Source organism: Nothobranchius furzeri, chromosome 9 (genome assembly GCF_043380555.1).
Source record: "Nothobranchius furzeri strain GRZ-AD chromosome 9, NfurGRZ-RIMD1, whole genome shotgun sequence".
In the NCBI taxonomy this organism is placed as follows: Eukaryota; Metazoa; Chordata; class Actinopteri; order Cyprinodontiformes; family Nothobranchiidae; genus Nothobranchius; species Nothobranchius furzeri.
Window position 1 is genome coordinate 65,860,614 of NC_091749.1, and position 22,721 is coordinate 65,883,334.

Below are 22,721 nucleotides of genomic sequence, written 5' to 3' on the forward strand. Positions count from 1 at the left end.
ATTTAGAGGAAACACGTTGACCTTAGGTTTCAGCATCTTTGATGTCCAAGGTGTTCTTTCTGTTAGGAAAAAATCTTGACTCAAACTAGTTTTTACACCAGAGCCAAACATGCATAGAAACTGTCCTGAATGAGCTGATTTATGAAACACACGGTGACACATGTTCCTCCAAATCCCACATGTGCATTTCCAGATGCTCGTGGCTATTTACGATAATTTGCATGCAGAAATGCCCTCAATTAACCATGTATGGTCACACCACATCCTAAGCTCATGAAGAAAATACCTGTGTTCCTCCCCAAAAAACAAACTTCAGTGACAGATCGAGGCACTTGTTGCTGAAGGAGGAACTGGCAGATATTGTAAACATAGCAAGAGGAGAGGTCCCTGTGAGAAATAAAGAAAAGTGGTTCAATATCGAACTGAACATGTGAAAACTGTAGAGTAACCAAAGGAATGTTCTATTCTATTGTCATTTACAGTTTTCATTTAAGGAGTTGCATGCATGTTGTGTTTGGAGTTAGTTTTGTTCCAGAAAACTCAGATCTGATGCTTATCATAGCTACTGTTGATGAACAAGGGCTCAGTCATTGTTTTTTCACTCATTAAAGGGACTTTACGGACTTTTGAATTTTTATGCTCATGATTGCCCCCTCAGGCCAAAAGCGTAACGGCAGCTTCAATAGTAGGCTCGTGCAGGCGGCGCGCATGCTATATGTGCACACTCCTTAACGAAAATAACAGCTGAGACAGTCCTGTGTGTGTGTGTGTGTGTGTGTGTGTGTGTGTGTGTGTGTGTGTGTGTGTGTGTGTGTGTGTGTGTGTGTGTGTGTGTGTGTGTGTGTGTGTGTGTGTGTGTGTGTGTGTGTGTGTGGCCCGGAGGACAGAGGACAGGAGAACGCACAGCTAATTAATTAAATAATTTGGTTCTGTACCTTTCTCTTCAGCACAGCCGACAAAGGTTTAAGATGGGTCAGTCCTCCTGCATGCTCAGATCATTCCCTTCCCTTGCTTGAAAAATTGTTCCAAAATGAAAGTTGAACCCACATCTTTTTAATTTGTGAATTCAATGCCATTCAGCGACTTTGGGAATCTTAATGTAAAAAAATATACCATTAATGTAAAAAAGAAACTCTAAATAAACATTGTTCACATCCAGAATCAAACCTCTTCTGCATGGGAGTCAGTCATCTTACAAGGTGAGCCACACTCTAGTAACGTTCATAGTATCTGTAACATTTATATCCTTGATGACAGCTGAAACGTCAAACCAAAGAACGGTTCGGAACAAAAATGGCTATTTTGTTGCTAATTTGCAGGAAATATCTAGAAGAAAGTTCTAAAGAAAGTAGCTAAGGGTCCTCAGAAATGTAGCTAGGTTCATCACTAGGCGTTAGGAACAGCGACAAAGTGGCACTGCCTCTCTCTCTGCTGCTAAAGCTACTGATAACAAATGCTACGGGCTATGCCTGAGCGTGAACGCGCATGAAGCAGCCTGCTCGACCCGAGCATCTCTCTTTTTCACAGTAAAAATGCCAGGGCTCATTCTACAGGACCAGGGCATTGCAGGAGAATGTATGAAGAATACATTTATTATTTCTGTACATGTTTTGGCTGTCAAACTTCCATAACGCCCCTTTAAACTTGTTTCAGACCATTTCTTTCTCCTGATGCACAAACATTTTACAGAAGGACAAACTTTATTAAAATTTAAATCTTTTGGTTGTTTGAGAACGGGTACCGATTATCTTTAGAAACACACCATTAATCTTTGTCATTTCTCATCTTCTATCCAGTCGTTCCCCTAAACATCTTCCTCCTCAGCATGGTCACGGGAGCTGGTGTTTGTCTCCAGGGGGGACATTCTGGACAGTCCTTCACTGAGCTCCTGAATCTCTTCTTCATCTTTTGTCTGATTTAGTCTAAGACTAATGAGGCTCTGCTGCCCCCTGCTGGTCAGGAACTACACAACAACTCAGAAGCTTTTGGTAGTTTATTAGAGAAACAAATCACAGAAATGACAGTCACATGGCCCAGATCACGTGACAGCGTGTGAGGCGTTCCACCCCACTGCATGTTGGGAAAAAGAGTCCAGCCTTTCAGTCGTCTCCTCCGCAGAGACTGAGCAGCGCCTTCTGGTAGTCTCCTTTGGTGTGTTCCTGAAAAATGTGTTATTATTATTATTATTATTATTATTATTATTATTATTATTGATTTATTTTATCAGCTAAAGATAATGTTATAGCTGCATATTATTCAGCTGTGTTTTGGATGGAGTGAAATGAATGATTAGTTTATGATTGTTTTTGTCTAAATGTTGATTAGGGCGGTGGCCCCTGGGGTCTTGGTAGTGAGACCTGAAGACCCGCCACATAGTTGGGGTAGAACTAATTAATACACACATTTGATTAAGTGATGCAGAAGCCAAACCAGCAGAGATCAGACGTCCAACAGCAGTTACCTGGAGTCTAAATGTGTCTTCATGTGCAGCAGAAGCTATGAAACCAGCCAGGTTGGAGAGGCTTCTCGTCAGAGCGACTTTAGTTCAGGAATAAAACCAGAGTGTGATTTTTGCACACCTGGGTCTTGATGAAACTTAGTTTGTTTGTTTTTTGCTCATGTTGTTTATGTGCAGAACAATCTGGTTATTCTCATCTAGAAAAGGTTTATTTACAATAAATAAATGAATAAACAAAAGAGAATGTGATGTCTGGCTCAGATGAGTTTGGGTAATAACTAGAACCTTTTTGCCGTCGGTGTAAATCTGGACCTGTCTGAGCTGGACTAGTTGTTGTTGTTGTTCAGACGTTCTTAGGAATGGTTTTTAACTGGTGTTTTATAACCAAACAGGATGCAGATCACATCAGATCTTGGTAGTTTCTCTGTTTCTGGATCTGTTCGTGGTGCGTTCACTGACTCACAGCAATGGTCTGGTAAAGTGACTTCTTGTATTGTCTCTTAAACTCTGTCCTGATCCTCATGAGGTCCACCTCACAGCGAGACACCATGATGCGGGTCACCACCTTTTCCTTGGCTCCTTTACTCTGGAACAAACACAAAAGTCTCATCATCAGAAACATCTGCAAATGAGGCTCTACTGCCCCCTGCTGGTCAGGTGACCAGGTGAGCTCAGGTCTTACCTTCATGGCTTCATACAGTCTGTTGGCAAAATACAGCTGCTTGTTTTCGAAGCACTCCACTGCGAAGAAAGATGACAGATAATCAGAACCTGGTAGAAAGAATGAGTCTTTTTTTTTTACCAACGACACTAAAGGGTCTCGTGTGTCCTTTTCTAGATTCTGAATTTCATTTACCAGAACCAGTTGGTTTGAATCTGGACCTGATTGGAACTGGACTGGTTTAATAGGACTAAACTGAATTTTTTATTCAATTCAATTCAATTTTATTTATAAAGCGCCAAATCACGACAAGAGTCGTCTCAAGGCACTTCACATAATAAACATTCCAATTCAGGTCAGTTCATTAAGCCAAACAGAAAAAAATGGTTTCTATATGAGGAACCCAGCAAATTACAGGATTACAGTAATCCTCATACTAAGCAAGCATATAGCGACAGTGGAGAGGAAAACTCCCTTTTAACAGGAAGAAACCTCCAGAGGATCCTGGCTCAGTATAAGCAGCCATCCTCCACGACTCACTGGGGATCGAGAAGACAGAGCATACACACACACACACACACACACACACACACACACACACACACACACACACACACACACACACACACACACCAAAAACACAAAACTAGCCGAAACAAACGGATTAAACTCAAAAGACGCTCGTGCTTTTCTAACTCACCACTAGGTGGCGCTAACAGAAAACGCTCTTTGCTTTAATCTGACTTTTCACAGATTTTATCTGAACATTCAGCTTCAACACACAACAAACCAGGCTCTAAAATGCACAAAATATGTGTATTTAAATAAAAATGTAACTATGAAGCAAAACACTAATACTGAAATATTCAGATAATTGATGCAATAATGTCAAAATAATGGAACCATGGGTTGGAACCATGGGTATTTAAACAAAACGTTTGTGTTTAGTAGGATTTTTTAGACATTAATGCGATATTGAGACACTTCTTGGCATTTTTCATTTAGAAAAAATTTCTCAGATGATTTAGACCAGATCTCAGTGTTTTAGGTCTTAATCTGCAGATGGTGATGATTTAGTGACCAGGAAGTCAAAACCGTTGTGGGTGGGACTGTTTTATAAGCAGCCAATCATGTGAGGACTACCTCCAAACAAGCTACCAGCTGTTTCACGTGTGAAGCAGCCACCCTGCTGCGTCTGACTGCTGCCTTCAGTCTGCAGATATTCTCATCTATGAGGACTTTAGCTAGGGGAGTGGTGGCAAGGATCTGCACTACAGATATCTATCTGCTCATGAGACAAGAGGAGGTCTCCATGCAAGCCAGGGTGGTTGGACGTACCCAGAGTGAGGAAGGACTTCTCCAGGTCTCCCTTCACCTCCTTCCTAATGCTCTCCTTCATGTCGTACGGACTGTAGCTCTTATAGCGCTCAAAAACTGAAACACAACACATGTTAAAGAGCCGTGGAGAAACCACATGGCCTCACATGAGCCAATCATAGGGAGTGATGGGGTCAGGGTCCTCTGTCTGAGAACTGCAGGTGGGCCCATCGGCAGAAAACATCTGGTCATACAGATCAGAGGGGTCAGACAGATCAGAGGGGTCAGACAGGTGAGAAGGGTCAGACAGATCTGAGGGGTCAGACAGGTGAGAAGGGTCAGACAGATCAGAGGGGTCAGACAGATCAGAGGGGTCAGACAGATCTGAGGGGTCAGACAGGTGAGAAGGGTCAGACAGATCAGAGGGGTCAGACAGGTGAGAAGGGTCAGACAGATCAGAGGGGTCAGACAGATCAGAGGGGTCAGACAGATCTGAGGGGTCAGACAGGTGAGAAGGGTCAGACAGATCAGAGGGACCCCGCCTAACTACATCTCCTTCAGCAAGTTTTAGAAATGCATTAGACCAGCGAGGTCTCCTCCTCTTCTAACCAAAACCACAAGATCTTGTGAAGTACGTGGGTCCAGATTTGGGTTGTGGATAAGAGTTTCTGGACCATAAATGATGTCTCTCACCTTTCCGCAAGTGAGGGATGCTCCTCTGAGACATGATGGAGATCCAGGTGACCACATCAGTTCCCTTCCTCTTGACTCCAGCTTCATACAGAGACTAAGAACCAGAGACAGATTTCACTTGTCTGAATGTCAGGATTACTACTACTACTACTACTACTACTACCACTACTACTACTACTACTACTACTACTACTACTACTACTACCACTACTACTACTACTACCACTACTACTACTACCACCACTACTACTACTACTACCACTACTACTACCACTACTACTACTACTACCACTACTACTACTACCACTACTACTACCACTACTACCACTACCACTACGACTACTACTACTACTACTTCTACTACTACTACTACTACCACTACTACTACCACTACTACTACTACTACTACTACCACTACTACTACTACCACTACTACTACTACTACTACTACTACTGCTACTACTACTACTACCACTACTACTACTACTACCACCACCACCACTACTACTAATACTACTACCACTACTACTACTACTACTACCACCACTACTACTACTACTACTACTACTACCACTACTACTACTACTACTACTACTACTACTACCACTACTACTACTACCACTACTACTACTACTACTACTACTACCACTACGATAACAACAACAACTACTACTACTACTACTACCACTACTACTACTACTACTACTACCACTACTACTACTACCACTACTACTACTACTACTACTACTACTACTACTACTACCACTACTACTACCACTACTACTACTACTACTACTACCACTACTACTACTACCACTACTACTACTACTACTACTACTACTACTACTACTACGATAACAACAACAACAACTACTACTACTACTACTACTACTACTACTACTACTACTACTACCACCACCACTACTACTACTACTACTACTACCACTACTACTACCACTACTACTACTACTACTACTACTACTACTACCACTACTACTTCTACTACTACTACCACTACTACTACTACTACTACTACTACGATAACAACAACAACTACTACTACTACTACTACCACTACTACTACTACTACTACTACCACTACTACTACTACCACTACCACTACTACTACTACTACTACTACTACTACTACTACCACTACTACTACTACTATTACTACCACTACTACTACTACCACTACTACTACTACTACTACTACTACTACTACTACTACCACTACTACTACTACTACGATAACAACAACAACAACAACTACTACTGCTACTACTACTACTACTACTACTACCACTACTACTACTACGATAACAACAACAACAACAACTACCACTACTATTACTAGGATTTAATACAATATGCATTATAAAAACTCATACAGGAAATTTTCACATCCTAAAAATCAGTTGTTGAGATTTTTAGGACTAAAAATTCTGGATCAGAATCTGTCCCTATTAAGGCTGTTTGGGTGTAAAAATTAGGATAAACAGTTTTTGGAAACGTGTTTTCTTTGATTATTTGTTTTTTTATAAGATTTAAGCAGGAAGAACTGGAATTATCTCCTGTTTTCTGTAGGAAACACCAGATGAGGTTAAAACACGGATCCACAGAACCCGGAACATTCAAATGACTGAAAGATCCGACTCACTCTGGCATCGTCATCGATCTTCTGATAGTCCACAACATTGGATGGTTCGTCCCTTTTCGTCTGCAGACATGACACATCCAGGTTTAAATAATCTGGTTCTTCTCGGTGTTATGAATCAAAAGGGTCAATTTTTCACCATCAAATTGACACAGCATAACCTTTCACACACTAGAGCTGCAAAGCCAAGGCTGCACCAGCTGGAGGATCCAGACGCACAAATCAACCCTTTGCTCACTTATTGTTCTTCAACGCAGACATAAATAAACTGTCAAGGTCTCCCTCAAAAGCCCTTCTCTCTCTGCTGGATTCCTCACTCTGAATAAAAGTGAACCTACACAAATCCTACAAGGCTTTACAACTTATAAGTTAATTAATCACATGGTTGAATGAACACGATGTTTAAATGAAATGTTTGAATAATTTGTGATTAAATCAATGAAGTTGAAATGAATATTGCTCTTACAACGATCCATTGCCGATCTTATGACCAGTATGTGTTTGATTTAACAAGTTAATCATCGTCTACACTCGTACATCTTCATAAGAGTCAAATTCAGGTTAAGCTTCACCTCACATAAGTGTTTCAAGACAATCTCATTCACAGTGTTAAAAAAATCTTTGTATCTGAGCAGGGGCGGCGTTAGGCCCGGCTACTTGGGCTGAAGCCCCAAATCTTTAATGAAAAGCCCCGGATCTCAAACGTGGAAGTAACATGCAGTACCAAAGTCCAACAGAGAGGGAGCAGCTGAAAGTAGTTTGTATACAGCCTGCCTGAGCCTCCACCACTGAAGAAGAAGCCCTTCAGCAGCCGGCTTCTTCTGCACTCTCTGCCTGAAACGCATGAGTGAAGATGGACATAAGGACGTTTTTTAGACCAAAAGTACAACGACAGAACCCCAGCTTTGATGAGACTGGTGTTGACTCAGGTTTGTGAGTCTTATTTGAAAATATTTGTTGTGCTGCTGGTTTGCCTAAAGTTAGCTTATCAGGTAAAGTTGATGGAGAAAGAAAGGGAACATTTACTATCATCTCACACTAAACACTAACAAGAACAGCACTCTGCCCTGAATATTCTTAATATGTAGCTTCAGATTAAAAATTATGTGGTACAAGACAAATATGTATGTTAACTAGTGCGTGTCACGTGTGTGTGCGCGCGCGCGTGTGTGTGCGTTAAGCCCCGGATCTTCTTCAGTCCTTAATCCGCCCCTGTATCTGAGGAGGACGTGGCTTTCTGAGGGATGTTGGTGAAAACTCAGAAACGTGTCTAATTCTGATTGGCCAAACTTGGCCAGAAATCATAATAAAGTGGTTTAATGAAACAAGAATTACTTCCCGAGTGATGCCGTTTCTAGCAGAGTTCTGAACTGGCCAATTCGGGACAAGCATCCTTGAGACATCTCTTCTGACATACAGTCAAACCTGTTTGCACGCTGCAAGCTGACACAGCCAGACGGCTCCCTAAGAGCCACATCCACTTTGGACGCAAACAAGCATTCCAGCTACTGTTGTGACCTGGAGACGTCTCAAGACTGGACGGGTCGTATCGGAGCTAATCTTCGGGCTCCCGGTGCCGTGAGGTCCACCCGACTTCTAACAGTCCGGATCTGCTGGGGGTCTCCGACAGGGTTTATAGACACAACAGATTGCGTCTGATGTTGTTTTATTAATAATCGACTCTCTAGTTTATAGCAGACAACAAATTATTTTACACCCAGATTTCACAATTTCTTCCAGATACAAAGATTCTGATAAACATCTAGCTTACATCACACCACCTACACCTCACATCCCATCACCGCATATCCACTCCATCACATCTCATTATTCATATCTTGTCATGTGTAATCATTAGTTTGGGAAAGAATACGAAGTGTGTTTATGATCCCTGAACAAGTAAAAGTAACTATAATCTTCTGATTAATCTTCAAAGATCAATCAGGTTGATATTTCATTTTTATATGGAATCATCACACCTCATTGGTCATAACTCATTTGCGGTGTGACCGCTACATCTGGTTCCACAAAAAACAGATAATCCCCCACACATAAGTCACACAGGTTCTGATGGTACCTGAACCAGAGCCAGCAGCAGTTTGGCAAAGTCTCCAGAAGTGTCCCCAGCAATGTCTTTGTCCAGCTCCTTTTTAAACACTACAGGGACAAAATATTAGAGATTATACACAGATTAGAGTTAGAGATCAATATAAAATAATTTCGGTTCCGAAATCGATGAAGTAGATTAGTTGTTACAGTGCGTATCACGTCAATAATAAATAATTAAACCGTCCTGGGTTTAGTGAGCATCTCTGTGAAATCCAGAGGGGACACACCAGCAGCCACAACGGGCTCAGTTAGGATTTACAGAAGGAAGAATTCTCGTCTAAAACTCACTTTCTCTGTAAACCTTCTTGATCTCCGTCAGCTCGTCGTCGTTCCTCGAGCAGACCAGTTCAATGAGGGTCTCCTCGTCAGTTCCCAGCCCCTGAAACCAGGTCAGTCCTCCTTTAATACATCTTTAAGTTCTGCTGACACGGGCGGAAGATGACCTCATGAGTCTTTTCTTAAAGGTTTTATTCTTAAATCTGGTTTTGGCCCAACAGAGCCGATTTAAATGCGTGGATACTTTAATGCTTCATCACGCATCTCTGCTGGGGACAGGAAATACGTATGTCCACATCATTTCCCAGCAGACCCTGAAACCTTCCCCGGGCTTTAGAGCCCTTTATCAACACCAGGACTGCAGGTCTGAGGTAAACCAGCATCCCTGCACCTTCGTGACTGACCTTCATGGAGGCTTTGAGCTCAGAGGCATCATACTGGGTAGTGGTCTTCATCAGACCCAATACGAGAGTCTCCAGAGATCCAGAAAGCGCCCCCTTCAGAGCAGAAGTCAGATCCTAAAAGAATCCAGAATAAAATGTTCATGTTCTGCAGAACTGTCAGGATAGAAGCCTGTTTATGATGCTAAAGATGGTGTTGAACCAGGACCGCCCACTGAGAGAAGCCAGAGTCCAGAAAGATCAAAAATCTGAACGATCCATGCATAAAACCTCATTTACAAACGTTATTGTTCAGAAATCTGACTCCCTCAGACAGAAATGATCAGAAACATCACTGAGTAGATCCTAAAACCATCTAGTTCTGGTTCTGAGTAAAAGCTGCAGCGAGTCAGCAGAATAAAAGGGTTAAAAAGCAAAGCACCGAGTCAAGGGGTCTGCGGTGGGGTCACGGGCTCTGGGGGGATCATATGAAGTTCTTAGAAGAGTCAAGAGTGGGTCAGAAAGTCGGAGGGAAGTCCCAGAACAGGGGTGTTCAATTCCAGGCCTGGAGGGCCGGTATTCCAGCTGGTTTTAGTTGTAACCCTGTTTCAACACCTGATTTCAATCAGCAGGTGATTAACAGGCTTCTGCAGAGCCTGATGAGCTGCTGCACGGGCGATTCGACCACTGAATCAAGTGTGTTGGAGCAGAGAAACCACAAAAACAAGCTGGATACTGGCCCTTCAGGGCCAGAATTGAATATCCCTGTACTAAAAGGTATTTAGAAGGGCCTGGGGGGGGGGGGGGGGGGGGGTGTGTGTGCAGGGACATAGGCTCTTAGGACAGTCAGACTCGAGTTAAAGGGTCTTGGGGGGTCATGGGAAGGTCATAGAAGGGTCTTGGCAGGAGGAGTGTCTGTGATTAAAAACACGGAGAACTGGTGTCTAACTGGTCTTCTCAGAACTTTGGGTTCATCTCCACTGGTTTGGTTCTAAAACTTATTTAATCAAAACTTTAAAAACCTTTTTAGAGAATCGTTCAAACTCAAAGGCGATTTCTTGGCGCTGCTGGGCGCTTCTGCGTGTCAAGATGTCGATGACGGTCTGTTCATCTACACCTGCAACGACAAAACACAACCAGGTTGGGTCCAGAACCACTGCGGTCCAAATCTGGTTCTGTACGGTACTCTTGATCCGACTGGGACTGCTGGGATGATGTCATCACAGCGACCCATGCTGAACTGTCTGGTTCTGCACCTGGTTGAACTTTTGAACTGCTCAGGTCCACTGACAGCTGGATGAGAAGACTGATGTGTTGGGTTGTTTAATAATAACTGTTAATTCATGACTGGTTGAACTTATTTTGGGTTCTGCTCCGATTGGACTTTCTCCGCCTTGAAACTCGAGCTGATAATCTTCTTTGACAGAAGTTCAATCATCTGTGTAGAACATGAGGAAGAACCAGCTCCTTAGAGCCTTGAAGAATCAGGAGCAACACCTGCAGCCAAGTGATGGAGGACCACACCACCAGCTGGGCTGGGGGGGAGGGGGTTACCTGGACAACTCACCTTTTGTTTTGATGGCGGTATCGATTCTGGCAGCATCTCTGACTGGGTCAAAGTCTCTCACTGGCACCACTGTGGGGTATTTAGGCTCCTCCTCCTGGAGGACACAGAAACCTGTTAGATGACTGGCTACGGTGGCCACAGAGGACAAAAAGTGTAGAGAAACAAACAGGAGGAGGTGTAAAAACTGTGGTCTGGAGGTTCCTCTAAAGTTTTTATCATTTTGAAACGTATGTGAATGTTAGGGTTCAATTTTCCCTGATAGCTTCAGATGAAGGCAGGGGGCCAAGTCAGGTCACTGGATGTTTTTGACTGAAGCTTTATGGAACTGGAAATAGTGGCTTTGAAAGTGTTAGAGTTCTGTAAAGGTTCCTGGCTCAATGAGCAGTTGGATCTAATCACTTTAAATGCTCAACATGCCCAGCCCAAGCCTGACACACCCTGCCTGAAACTGGAGCTCAAAGTCTGCAGAAGATCCATCGACCAGGTTTATCGGTTCTGATCCAACCAACCATGAACAGAGAAACACCCGTCTTTATCTGCTTTACGACAGCAGCAAAACTCTGCAGATGCTTTCAGAGATGCATCATAAAAACGGGAAAAGATAAACTGCCTTAGTCTGGACTAAAACCATCAGCAAGTTAAAGAAACAGCAGGTAAATCCACCCTGCATCAGCGTGTCCTGTACACGTCTACTGCCCTCTGGTGGAGGATCTGCAGGTGGGAAGGGACCATTTTATTTCTTTATGGCTGTTATAGTGTCATATAATTATGCAATACAATAAAACTAATCGTTATACAGCTGCTAGATTTACATTAGACAGTAGGTTAGGATTTCACAATGTAACTGGTGGGTTGCTGGTTCAAACCCAGGTTCCGTCTGTGCCAGTCACTGTCTTTCGTGATAATGACCGATAAGATGCAGTCCTCGGAAAAGACAGCCGGAGACGAGCTCCTGTGCATCGGGAGGCGACGCGCTGTGCCAGAGCGTCGGTATCTGACGCCCGCGGTAAACCAGACATTTAACCAAATTGTGACCTTTACCCTCTTGCAATTTAACCTTCCCCTCACCCCATCCTAACCTTAACTAGCTTGCGCATGCAAAGCTCTGATCGTTGACACGCTCCAGACATCTGCGTCCTGAGCACGGCCACAGTAACGTTATCAAATCAGGTGTCACCACCTCAAAAACAAATTTAACACGCGATCGTTCATGTCGGCTCATTTCCTTTTATGTCTTCTGTCTTTTATTTGTGCCTGATGCGTTTCGCTGCTGCGGAGCGGAGTGCATCACCTGTTTTGGTGATTTCACCTCACCGGTGCGGCCGGCGCGCACTCCGCTGTTTTTGCGGTTGGTAGATCTTTTAGAACTGCAGTTCAAAGGTAACTCATGAGGTGAATATATATGAACCCAGGTAGCAGTTTTCTTTAGGATTGAGAGGAGATGCAGGAAGATAATAAACAGGGAGGACAGAAAAATAGTCAAATAAAAACAAGTTAGTTTTTGTACCTGGTGGTTGCAACAAACAGACACCATTGAAGGTAATCAGAAGTGAGGAACAGAAAATGAAATAATTATTTTAATGTTTAGAGCAGCAGGAACTCTGAGAGGCTGCAGGCGCATCAGTGAGTTTGCGGCCGATGCGCAGGGGGAGGGGGGAGAGGGCTGAAGCGGAGCAGTAAAGATGCAGAAACTACCGTTGTTAAAAGAGACGTGTTTGACTTTGAAAATGTGGATGCAATTTTAATTGTCAAAAACTCCAGCGAACCAACCCGCTTCAGGTGTATGACGTCATCAACGACTAGTCAACGTTGACTCGATTTTCATTACTTGACTGTTGACTTTAAAAAAAATTTAGTCATGCAGTCCCTAGTAGCTTTACTTCTGTCACTGAGCTCCAGAGCAGCTGTGGCTATAATGGAGCTCATCACCACCAGTGTATGAATGGGTAAAGCACCTCGGAGTCCTCTGACTAGGATAAAAGCTGTACAAATGCCCATTTCTTTGGTTTATTATTTGTGTTTCAGGCTTTAAGGAGTTACGTCAGATTAAGAGAATCTGATCAGAAACAAATGAGACATCTGAAGCACATCCATCAACTAAATGCTCATCTGGCTAATGAAGGCTTCTTTTTTCTTACCGCTCTGGAAACAGAACTCACCCCACTGTACGACAACGTCAGCTGCCCAAGAAACTCCGACACCAGCGCCATGATGGACTGACCTGAAAAACACGACTCGGTTAGGTTCCACTGAAACCCTAATGAACACGTTCTGCTTCCAGATTCTCCTACAAACCAAAACACCTGGATTTTATCTGAATTGTTTTCGTTTAGGGGCAGCAGTGGTTCAGGAGGTAGAGCGGCTCGTCCAGCAATCAGAAGGTTGTGGGTTTGATCGCAGCTCCTGACAGAGAATTCTGCTGTTGTGTCCTTGGGCAAGACATGTCTGCTGATGGTGGTCGGAGGGACCGGTGGGCACCAGTGCTCAGCAGCCTCGCCTCTGTCAGTGCGCCCCTGGGCAGCTGTGGCTACATCGTAGCTCTTCACCATCAGTGGTGAAAATGGATGAATGATACACTGCAGTGTAAAGCGCTTTGGAGTCCTCTGACTCTGAAGTCCCATTAGTTATCGCACTCTGGTGAAATTACATCTCCACATTTGACTCATCCCAGTGGGGAGCGGTGAGCTGCAGCGGTGGCTGTTCTTGGGAACTACTTGGTGGTTTAGGCCCCAATCCAACTCTTTAATGCTGAGTGTCAAGCTGGGAGGCATCGGGTCCCGTTTTAAAAGTCTTTGACCCGACCGGATTTGAACCCTGATCTCCAAGTCCCAGGGCGGACACTCTACCGCTAGGCCACTGAGAAACTAAAAGATGCTTTACAAGTCCGGGTCATTTATCATTACCATTTACGCCGTCATGCAGAACTTTTTTATTTAGTCAGAAAATAAAAAGCAAACAGCTTTTATTCTGAAGGCAGGTTTTCACCCCTCAGAACTTATGGAAACAGAAAAGGGTTCAGAGTCCAGATGTGTGGAAACCTGAGGCGTTTGATTTACTGGCAGGATGTGCCAGAGGGTGTGCCTGCTGATAAGAAAAGTGGGTCTTCATCCAAACGGGCTTGCAGGAATGAGGAACTCTGCATGAAGGAAAAACCTTTGACCAGCTCAGAAATTCCAGCAGGAGGTTTTCAGAACCAAGAGACCCAGAGCCTGGTTTCAGTCCCACAGGGTTTTAAAGGGCTGTTCCGCATTTTGAATTCATGCTGCATCCGAAATTCCTATAAATTAATGCCAACATAATGAAATGATAGATGACCGTTTCACCCATTTTCTACCCCAGCCTTTGTAGAATAGTCGTGTCATCAAAAATCAGCTGATTATTAGCAGAGTTATTTCATATTTTCAGTCAAACATGATGAAAAGTCCAAAAATTGGGAAGTTTTTGACTTTTAGTTTTTTTAATGATTTTTCTGAAATTTGTTCACAATAAATCAACACCAGATTGTACCTGAAGAAGAAAATCAAATGATGACAAGTGAAATCCTGCCTCCAGTTATTAGATAAACTCTCCGCTTACATTTTTATGTGGTCAGACTCTTATTTTGAAGGATGGTTGTAAGGTCAATTGTTAGTAAAAAAAAATAAAAAAAATCAAACATTTACCAAGCGGAGATAAAAAGGTTTTCCTTTTTCCAGTCCTGGATCTTAAAGTTCTAAAAGTCCAGTTCAGACCGAGCAGAACCAAAGTCTGAACCCCGAGGAAAACCCAGAGCACTTACCTTCAGACCGCAGCGGGCAGTTCTGATCCAGAACTCAACAGGGAGTGGTGTTTATAGTCCAGCTGACTCACACACACACTCACACACACACACACACACACACTCTCTCTCTCTCTCTCTCTCTCTCTCTCTCTCTCTCTCTCTCTCTCTCTCTCTCTCTCTCTCTCTCTCTCTCTCTCTCTCCCCCCCCCCCCTCTCTCTCTCTCTCTCTCTCTCTCTCTCTCTCTCTCTCTCTCCCCCTCTCTCTCTCTCTCCCACAGAATGAGTCACTGGACCAGACTTTTCCACATCAGGTCCAGGAAGGACAGAAATACCATAGTGGTTATGATGACCACACCTACTTTGGAGGAAACTCTGCTCTCTGATTGGATGGCTTGAATGTAAAACTTGTTAAACAGTTGGAGGAATTTGTATAAAAATGTGGATTGTTGCAGCTGTTTGAGTCTGAATGAAGAACCTGGCCTTGGTGTTGTTTTCTGGCATTAATCTGTCACAGTGAGTGATATCATGGTCCTGGAGGCAAGAACCTAATGGGGCCTCAGGTGAATGAGCCCCATCTGGGTGCTCAGGTGAGTCACAGAAGGAAATGACCTCACTGGGTGTGACAGAAGTCATTTTTTAGGTGTCCCATTCAGGAACATGTTCCCATGGCAACACGTGTCCCAGCTGGAGCTCTTCAATGGGCTGCTTCCATGAAAAACACAAGCATGATAAAAAAAAAGGGTACACAGACGTGATTGAGCATCAACAACCTCCTAACCCCAGCTGTGGAAGTTTGAACCAAGATGTTCTGACGAGTTACCTTCAGAGATCGTCTTTAGGTGTTTTTGCTTTTTTTTTTTAAACTCGAGTGAATGTTCTCTCTCAAGGTCAGCCACAGCTGTAACCCAGATTATTGTTAGGTGTTTGTAATCCCATGGTAACAGAAACCACACTTGTTCTGTTACAGTTCACAGACCATCCACAGGAGGGCAGCAGCTCATCAAACAGAACAGCAGAAATCTGAAGAAAACAGTGATTCCATTACCATGGAAACCAGCTGATTATCAGCTCAGTGTTCTGGAGAACTAACGAATAACAGCCTCCATCATCTCAGATCCAGGTGGCTTTTAAGACTGAAAACAATGAATTCCTCTGTATTCTGCTGGAAATGTGAAGTAAACGGCCATTTGTTCCCTGTCAGCTCCATGGTGGTCTGGAACACCGTGAGTGGGTGAGTGAACCTTTCATGGCAAAAGATGGATGCAGCAGCCATGAGCAGAGTCCTTCAGACTGACGTGGAGTCTGCCTTGAGGAGGTCCCACTGCAGCATCTGAGCAACAATCCTGCATTGTGCTGACACCAGACTTAACCTTGTTAGGACTTAATCCTCATCAGGGAGAAATTAACAGCTTTAAGCTGCGGCTGAGGACTCAAACAGGAACCCAAGTTGGCTCAGATTGTATATCCTCTGTAGGTCCAAGTTCAGATGGTGAAACTTTTCGTCCATTTTCCCAGCCCCTGATTCAGTCCACTCAGTCGTGGTCTGTCCTTCTGTAATCCCGTCACTTTAGTAGTCGTCCCACAACGCTCAGATCCCCGCAGGACCTCTTTTACTGCTGAATTGTGGAATGCGGCTGGACTCGGCCTGAATAGCTCAGGTAAGACGGGAGACCAATCCACTAGACCCAGAGCTCTTGACAACTACATACACCGCCTAACCCACTAGACCTAGAACCCTTGGCAACTAGACCTAAACTACCCAACCTCTAGATCTAAACCTGTGACCACCAGACGTAAACTCACTAACCACTAGACCTCCCTAGCCACCACAGCTAGATCCTTTTCCCTTCACATTGCCCTGTGACCTTCATAGTTGCCATGGAGATGCTTGAGTACAATTAGCTTGTTTTTAGCGTGGTTGCACAGTGGTGCAGTGGTTAGCACTGAAGCTTTTTAGTGAGATGGTCCTGAGTTAAAGTCCTGTCTGGGCTCTTTGTGCAAACAGTTTTCATGTTCTCCCCGTGCGTGCGTGGGTCATCTCTGGGTGTTCTGGTGAATTTTGATCCTGCTGGTGGTTCTGTGTCTGAGACCTTGGACGGGAAGCATCTATCATGTTTCCGTTTTACGTTTACGGCTCTAAGGGTCGAAACTGGAAGCCTAGTGTTTGGTTGGAATGTTGTTGATGAAGCCTGAAGATTAAATTTTCAGCTAAGTAATGTTTTAAAAATAAGACGCGGAAGTGCTAATGTGTCTCACCGGGAAAAAACGTTTGTGGGTTTTGTGTCCTTCTGAATGAACTGCACAGTAAAACATCTGTGGAAGCATCACTTCTAGATGAAGATTCCAGATCTTCTCTAAGAACAGAACGTTGAGTTTGGGTCGTAGATGTTTGCTGAAACAACCCTTGGCTACAGTCAGGGTCTCCTGAGTAAATGAAGCATTCTGGGTGGAACCAGTGATGCTAGCTGTATGCGGGTTGGTTCTGGATTACCCAGCTGTCATCAGCAGAACCAAAGTGGGCCTTGTCCAAGTCCCGTGCCTCTCCTGAATAACTAGCTGGTTCCTAAACCGGTTACGAGTCTCCAGGTGAGCTAGCTTAGAAAGGATTAACTGGTTGTTTGGTAACAGACTCCTTACTGACCAAGAGAGCGCTGCTAACCCAGGCTCCTGCTTACAGATCTACTCTGAGAGGTTCTGTCTCCATCCTGTCGACTGGTTTTATGTCTCTGGTTTGACCTCACATCTCATATCCAAACCAGTAAAACCCCAGAACCCAGCAGCGGCTGTCAGTGAAAGTGAGTGTTTGCGTTGGTGCAGTGGCCTCCTGGGGAGGATTAGGGTCATGAGTTGTCAGCTCTGATTGGCTCTGATGCTCTGCCGGACCCAGTCAGAGCTCCCGAACAAAACGTGTGGATTTGCCCAAACCCGGGTTTCGGTTTCTTCATCTGATACTTTGTTTTATTGTGAATAAAAACATTAACTTCTGTGAATCAAATGAGGAAAAGTTCAAATAACTCAAAATCATTTCTAAACTCTGATATCAATGAAAAAAATTCTCACATAAACAAGAAATCTGTAAGTCGGAGCTTCAGACAGAAGAAGAAACATTTCCCACTGGAGCAAATAAAGTCATTGCAAAAAATCTCTGATCAACAGTAAATCCCTCATTTAAACTCAAAAACAATCAGATCAGTAATATGAAAACAAACTAACGTGACCTGTTCTATATCATGATTTCTTCAGCCGAGTCTTATTCTGCGTCAGGTGTGGAGAGGAATGTGGGGGACAGGTCCTGCTAACATCTCCATCAGACCAGTTGGGTCATCGTTCTTCATCTCTAGTTGGAAACATGAGACCAGAACCTCTTTGTGACCCGATCGACTGGTTCTGTTGAGTTTTCTCCTCCTTCTTCAATGGGATGAAAACAACTTCCTCTGTGTTTATTAGTGATGAAGGCAAAAGTACCTTTGAAGAATCAAAACCCATCCATCCATCAATTTTCTGAACCCGCTTTGTCCAGGGGGTGCTGGTGCCTATCTCCAGCGGTCAACGGACAATCAGGCGGGGTACACCCTGGACAGAGAGCCAGTCCATCGCAGGGCAACACAGAGACACACAGGACAAACAATCATGCACACACACACACACACACCTAAGGACAATTTAGACAGACCAATCAACCTAACAGTCATGTTTTTGGACTGTGGGAGGAAGCCGGAGAACCCGGAGAGAACCCACACATGCACAGGGAGAACGTGCAAACTCCATGCAGAAAGATCCCAGGCCGGGAAGCGAACCCAGGACCTTCTCGCTGCAAGGCAACAGCTCTAACCACTGCACCACTGTGCAGCCGAGAATCAAAACCACCGAAGTGAAACCCAAACTTTATTCATGAAGCACGATTAAAAATACTCTTATCACTGACCAAAGTGCTGCACAGCATCAGATGAAGAAACTGTTCAGCATCATCAACATCCAGAGAACAGCTGCGGTTCTGAGCCTGGTCCCGCTCCGGCCCGTTAGAGTCTGGGTGGAACTGTTCGGGCCGTTGACTCCAATCTGTTTCAGTTTTCAGGAATCATGTTGGGTTGGGTGGTTAAAGTCGTACCTCAGCTTCCGGAGCCTCCGTCCAAAGACCCAGACGACCAGAAGGAGGGAAAAACAGCAGCTGTTGCCCCGCCCCCTGCTGCAGCCCCACCCACTTTACATGTAAGCCGGCTGTAGCGTGTTGAGAGCTTCCTTTCAGTTTAAATCAGGGGTGTCAAATATGCGGCCCGCGGGCCGGATCCGGCCCGCAAGCGGGTTAAATCCGTCCCGCGAGATGGTTGTGTGAACTTTATTTTCATACTTTACAATGTAGAGTGAAAATAAACTTATCTTTGTGAGCAAGGTTTCTCTGTAATGAGTGTAAATAAAACAAAGCTGCGCTCAAGGCTCACACAAGAACTTGAATCATCCTGAAGTTGGCCGCCACTCAGGATGTGACTTCTGACATTGATGTTCTGGTGAAAGCTAAACGATGTAAAGTAAAATGAGTCAAATATACTTTAAGTGCTGCATGAAACTGATCTAGCCATGTGATCTGTAAGCTCTTTGAATCACTAAGGAATGTTTTTTTTAATTAATTGATTTTTTTTTCTTTCAAATTTACAAGTACACTTCAGGTGTTGTACTTGTACTATTTTGGATACACTGTCCTCAGGCTCCAGCCTTGTTTTATATTGATTGTATTAAAACAAAGAAAACAATCTGAAGTTTTTTTTAAATTTACCGGTCCGGCCCACTTGGGACTAGATTTCCCTCAATGTGGCCCCTGAGCTAAAATGAGTTTGACACCCCTGGTTTAAATGAAAACAAAACTTTCTGTTTCTGTGCTTTTATTGTCCTTATCAACATATTTTTCCCTATGGAAAACATCGATCATCAAACTGATGGAGTTTTTACATTTTTTAATGTTTGGAGTGTTTATAGAGGAAGTGGAGACCCACATGGCACTGCAAAAGGTGCACGAAATGAGTTGTTCATAATATTTCTCCTTTATTAATTAATAATAACGATCATGGATTAGATTTCTATAGCTTCTCAAAGCAAACAAAAACTCCATTATTTATTCACACATTTATCTGTAGCTTCTTCTTCCTTCTCTCTGATTGAATTTCCTCACTATGGCATTAATAAAGCCTATTTTATTCTGCTCTATTCATTCATTCTTTGCTAATATGTCCCCCTTAAGTCACAACATTTTTGGGTTACATTGGAACAGGAGAAGAAGGTGACGTTTGAGGACCAGTGCCGACGTGATGGTGAGATCACTGAGATGTTGCAGAACTTCTGACCCAGTTTAGATCATTTCTGGTCTAAACACTGAACTGGTTCCATGATCTTATTGACAGCTGTGAGAGCAGAGAGATCAAACGCAGCTGAGCAGACTGCTGCAGGAAACGGGTGAGTTCTGGCGTCCCGGTCCAGTTATCCCAAACGTATGAAGAATCGCTTCTCCTAGCATCCCAAACACACGCAGCATTTTAATAAACACGCCTCAGGTCCGATTTCTAACCAGGAACTCGGGTGTTCATCTTTTCTATGATCAGTCCAGCTCCAGGTGTGCTGACATGGATCAGCAGCGCTCTTCCTCAGCCTGTGGTACCAGCCAACCTAAACCGGCCAAACACCGCCACCAAGGTGAGGAGCATGTGATTGTCAGGACTGCTTTAAACGTCTGAGAGAACTGCTTTGTTAGAACTTGCCATCAAAACCAGTCAAGGTTCATTAGAACCAGTTTGTGTGAGAAGAACCAGGTGATTTTAGAGCCTAAAGTTTGAGGATGCCCAAACTAAACGAAGGAAGAGGTTCTGATCCAGATCTTTTCTCAGTGACCAGCTGAGGATCCTGGAGTTCTTCTGCATTTTCCTGAACCTTGTGCTATTTTCTTTTCCTCATGTTGGCTCACAGGAGGAAACTGCAGAGGCCAGGTAAACACACCTGAGTGGTAAACTGTTCAACTGGTCATCAGTCTGGGATTGTGAATTGGATCTGTCATTTTACAGAAACAAACTGATGATTCTGCTGGTTAATCAGTGATGTGTTGACGATCTGAACTGCATGTTTCTACCTGGAATTTAGGTGATAAGTGTAGAAAGAACAGATGTGCAGAGTCTTCTGTGCTTTGTCTCCATGACCAACAGCAAACCAGATGATGAGTGAGTAACGCTGCCTGAAAAATAGTGAGCTGCTTTCCACAACTATAACAGGCAGGATGCCCAATAGTGAGCTGCTTTCCACGACTATAACAGGCAGGATGCCAAATAGTGAGCTGCTTTCCATAACTATAACAGGCAGGATGCCCAATAGTGAGCTGCTTTCCACGACTATAACAGGCAGGATGCCAAATAGTGAGCTGCTTTCCACAACTATAACAGGCAGGATGCCCAATAGTGAGCTGCTTTCCACAACTATAACAGGCAGGATGCCCAATAGTGAGCTGCTTTCCACAACTATAACAGACAGGATGCCCAATAGTGAGCTGCTTTCCACAACTATAACAGGCAGGATGCCCAATAGTGAGCTGCTTTCCACGACTATAACAGGCAGGATGCCAAATAGTGAGCTGCTTTCCACAACTATAACAGGCAGGATGCCAAATAGTGAGCTGCTTTCCATAACTATAACAGGCAGGATGCTAAATAGTGAGCTGCTTTCCACAACTATAACAGGCAGGATGCCAAATAGTGAGCTTCATTTCAAAAAGTTAACAGGCAGGATGCCAAATAGTGAGCTGCTTTCCACAACTATAACAGACAGGATGCCAAATAGTGAGCTGCTTTCCACAACTATAACAGGCAGGATGCCCAATAGTGAGCTGCTTTCCACAACTATAACAGGCAGGATGCCAAATAGTGAGCTGCTTTCCACAACTATAACAGGCAGGATGCCAAATAGTGAGCTGCTTTCCACAACTATAACAGGCAGGATGCCCAATAGTGAGCTGCTTTCCACAACTATAACAGGCAGGATGCCAAATAGTGAGCTGCTTTCCACAACTATAACAGGCAGGATGCCAAATAGTGAGCTGCTTTCCACAACTATAACAGGCAGGATGCCAAATAGTGAGCTGCTTTCCACAACTATAACAGGCAGGATGCCAAATAGTGAGCTGCTTTCCACAACTTTAACAGGCAGGATGCCAAATAGTGAGCTGCTTTCCACAACTATAACAGGCAGGATGCCAAATAGTGAGCTGCTTTCCACAACTATAACAGGCAGGATGCCAAATAGTGAGCTGCTTTCCACAACTATAACAGGCAGGATGCCAAACAGTGAGCTTCATTCCAAAATGTTAACAGACAGGTTGCCAAATAGTGAGTTACTAACCATAACTATAACAGGCAAGATGCCAAATAGTGAGCTGCTTTCCACAATGGCAGAAAGGATGCCCAGTGATGAGCTAGCTGGAGATTTGGCATCCTCTAGTGTCTGTTGTTGTCACTCAGAAGAAGGGTGGTGCGTTTCTTTCTCCACAGGAAGGGAATGGTCGCCTGGATCTCCCAGGGTTTAGAGAAGGTTGTTCCTCAACCTGAACTGAAGAGCAAGGAGTCACCAGCAGTGGCGCAGCAGGTTCAGGTAGAGACCCAACTCTACACTGACCCAAACCCTAAAGGCAGTAACCCAGCACTACAACACCAACCCGAGTCAGCTGGAATCTGCTGGTGAATCTATTCTGTATCCAAAGAAGTAAAAAAAACATAAAAAAGTCAAGACACCAACATTAAACTGTTTTATTTTTTTAGAAAAAGAAAGACTAATGGATTTTTATACAGTGCCTTTTAATAATAAAACCACGAGT

The 22,721-nt window shown here is 43.9% G+C and overlaps 2 protein-coding genes across 5 annotated transcripts in view; one reads left to right on the top strand and one right to left on the bottom strand.

The window, feature by feature from the left end:
- Nucleotides 1-1,975: 1,975 nt before the first annotated feature.
- On the bottom strand, nucleotides 1,976-14,988 carry LOC139071836 (annexin A2-B-like). Its single transcript, XM_070555089.1, has 13 exons — nucleotides 14,897-14,988; nucleotides 13,278-13,339; nucleotides 11,119-11,212; nucleotides 10,574-10,668; nucleotides 9,576-9,689; nucleotides 9,184-9,274; nucleotides 8,864-8,943; nucleotides 6,790-6,849; nucleotides 5,130-5,223; nucleotides 4,458-4,553; nucleotides 3,141-3,199; nucleotides 2,922-3,044; nucleotides 1,976-2,159 (listed from the first exon to the last, which is right to left on the bottom strand). The coding sequence occupies exons 2-13, from the start codon at nucleotides 13,326-13,328 to the stop codon at nucleotides 2,100-2,102; spliced, it is 1,017 nt and encodes a 338-aa protein (XP_070411190.1). The 5' UTR covers nucleotides 13,329-13,339; nucleotides 14,897-14,988; the 3' UTR covers nucleotides 1,976-2,099.
- Nucleotides 14,989-15,871: 883 nt separating this feature from the next.
- Nucleotides 15,872-22,721, top strand: part of cngb1a (cyclic nucleotide gated channel subunit beta 1a) — a 31,740-nt gene continuing 24,890 nt past the window's right edge. The window contains exons 1-9 of one of the 4 annotated variants that reach the window (XM_070555063.1): nucleotides 15,873-15,998; nucleotides 16,080-16,536; nucleotides 18,947-19,087; nucleotides 20,142-20,181; nucleotides 20,272-20,323; nucleotides 20,470-20,560; nucleotides 20,831-20,850; nucleotides 21,064-21,078; nucleotides 22,399-22,498. In XM_070555063.1, the coding sequence (XP_070411164.1) occupies nucleotides 18,959-19,087; nucleotides 20,142-20,181; nucleotides 20,272-20,323; nucleotides 20,470-20,560; nucleotides 20,831-20,850; nucleotides 21,064-21,078; nucleotides 22,399-22,498 (447 nt within the window). In that variant the 5' untranslated portion in view covers nucleotides 15,873-15,998; nucleotides 16,080-16,536; nucleotides 18,947-18,958. Of the gene's footprint in view, nucleotides 16,537-18,946; nucleotides 19,088-20,141; nucleotides 20,182-20,271; nucleotides 20,324-20,469; nucleotides 20,561-20,830; nucleotides 20,851-21,063; nucleotides 21,079-22,398; nucleotides 22,499-22,721 lie in introns of all 4 variants that reach the window. The other 3 variants (XM_070555064.1, XM_070555062.1, XM_070555065.1) reach the window with 3 other exon arrangements.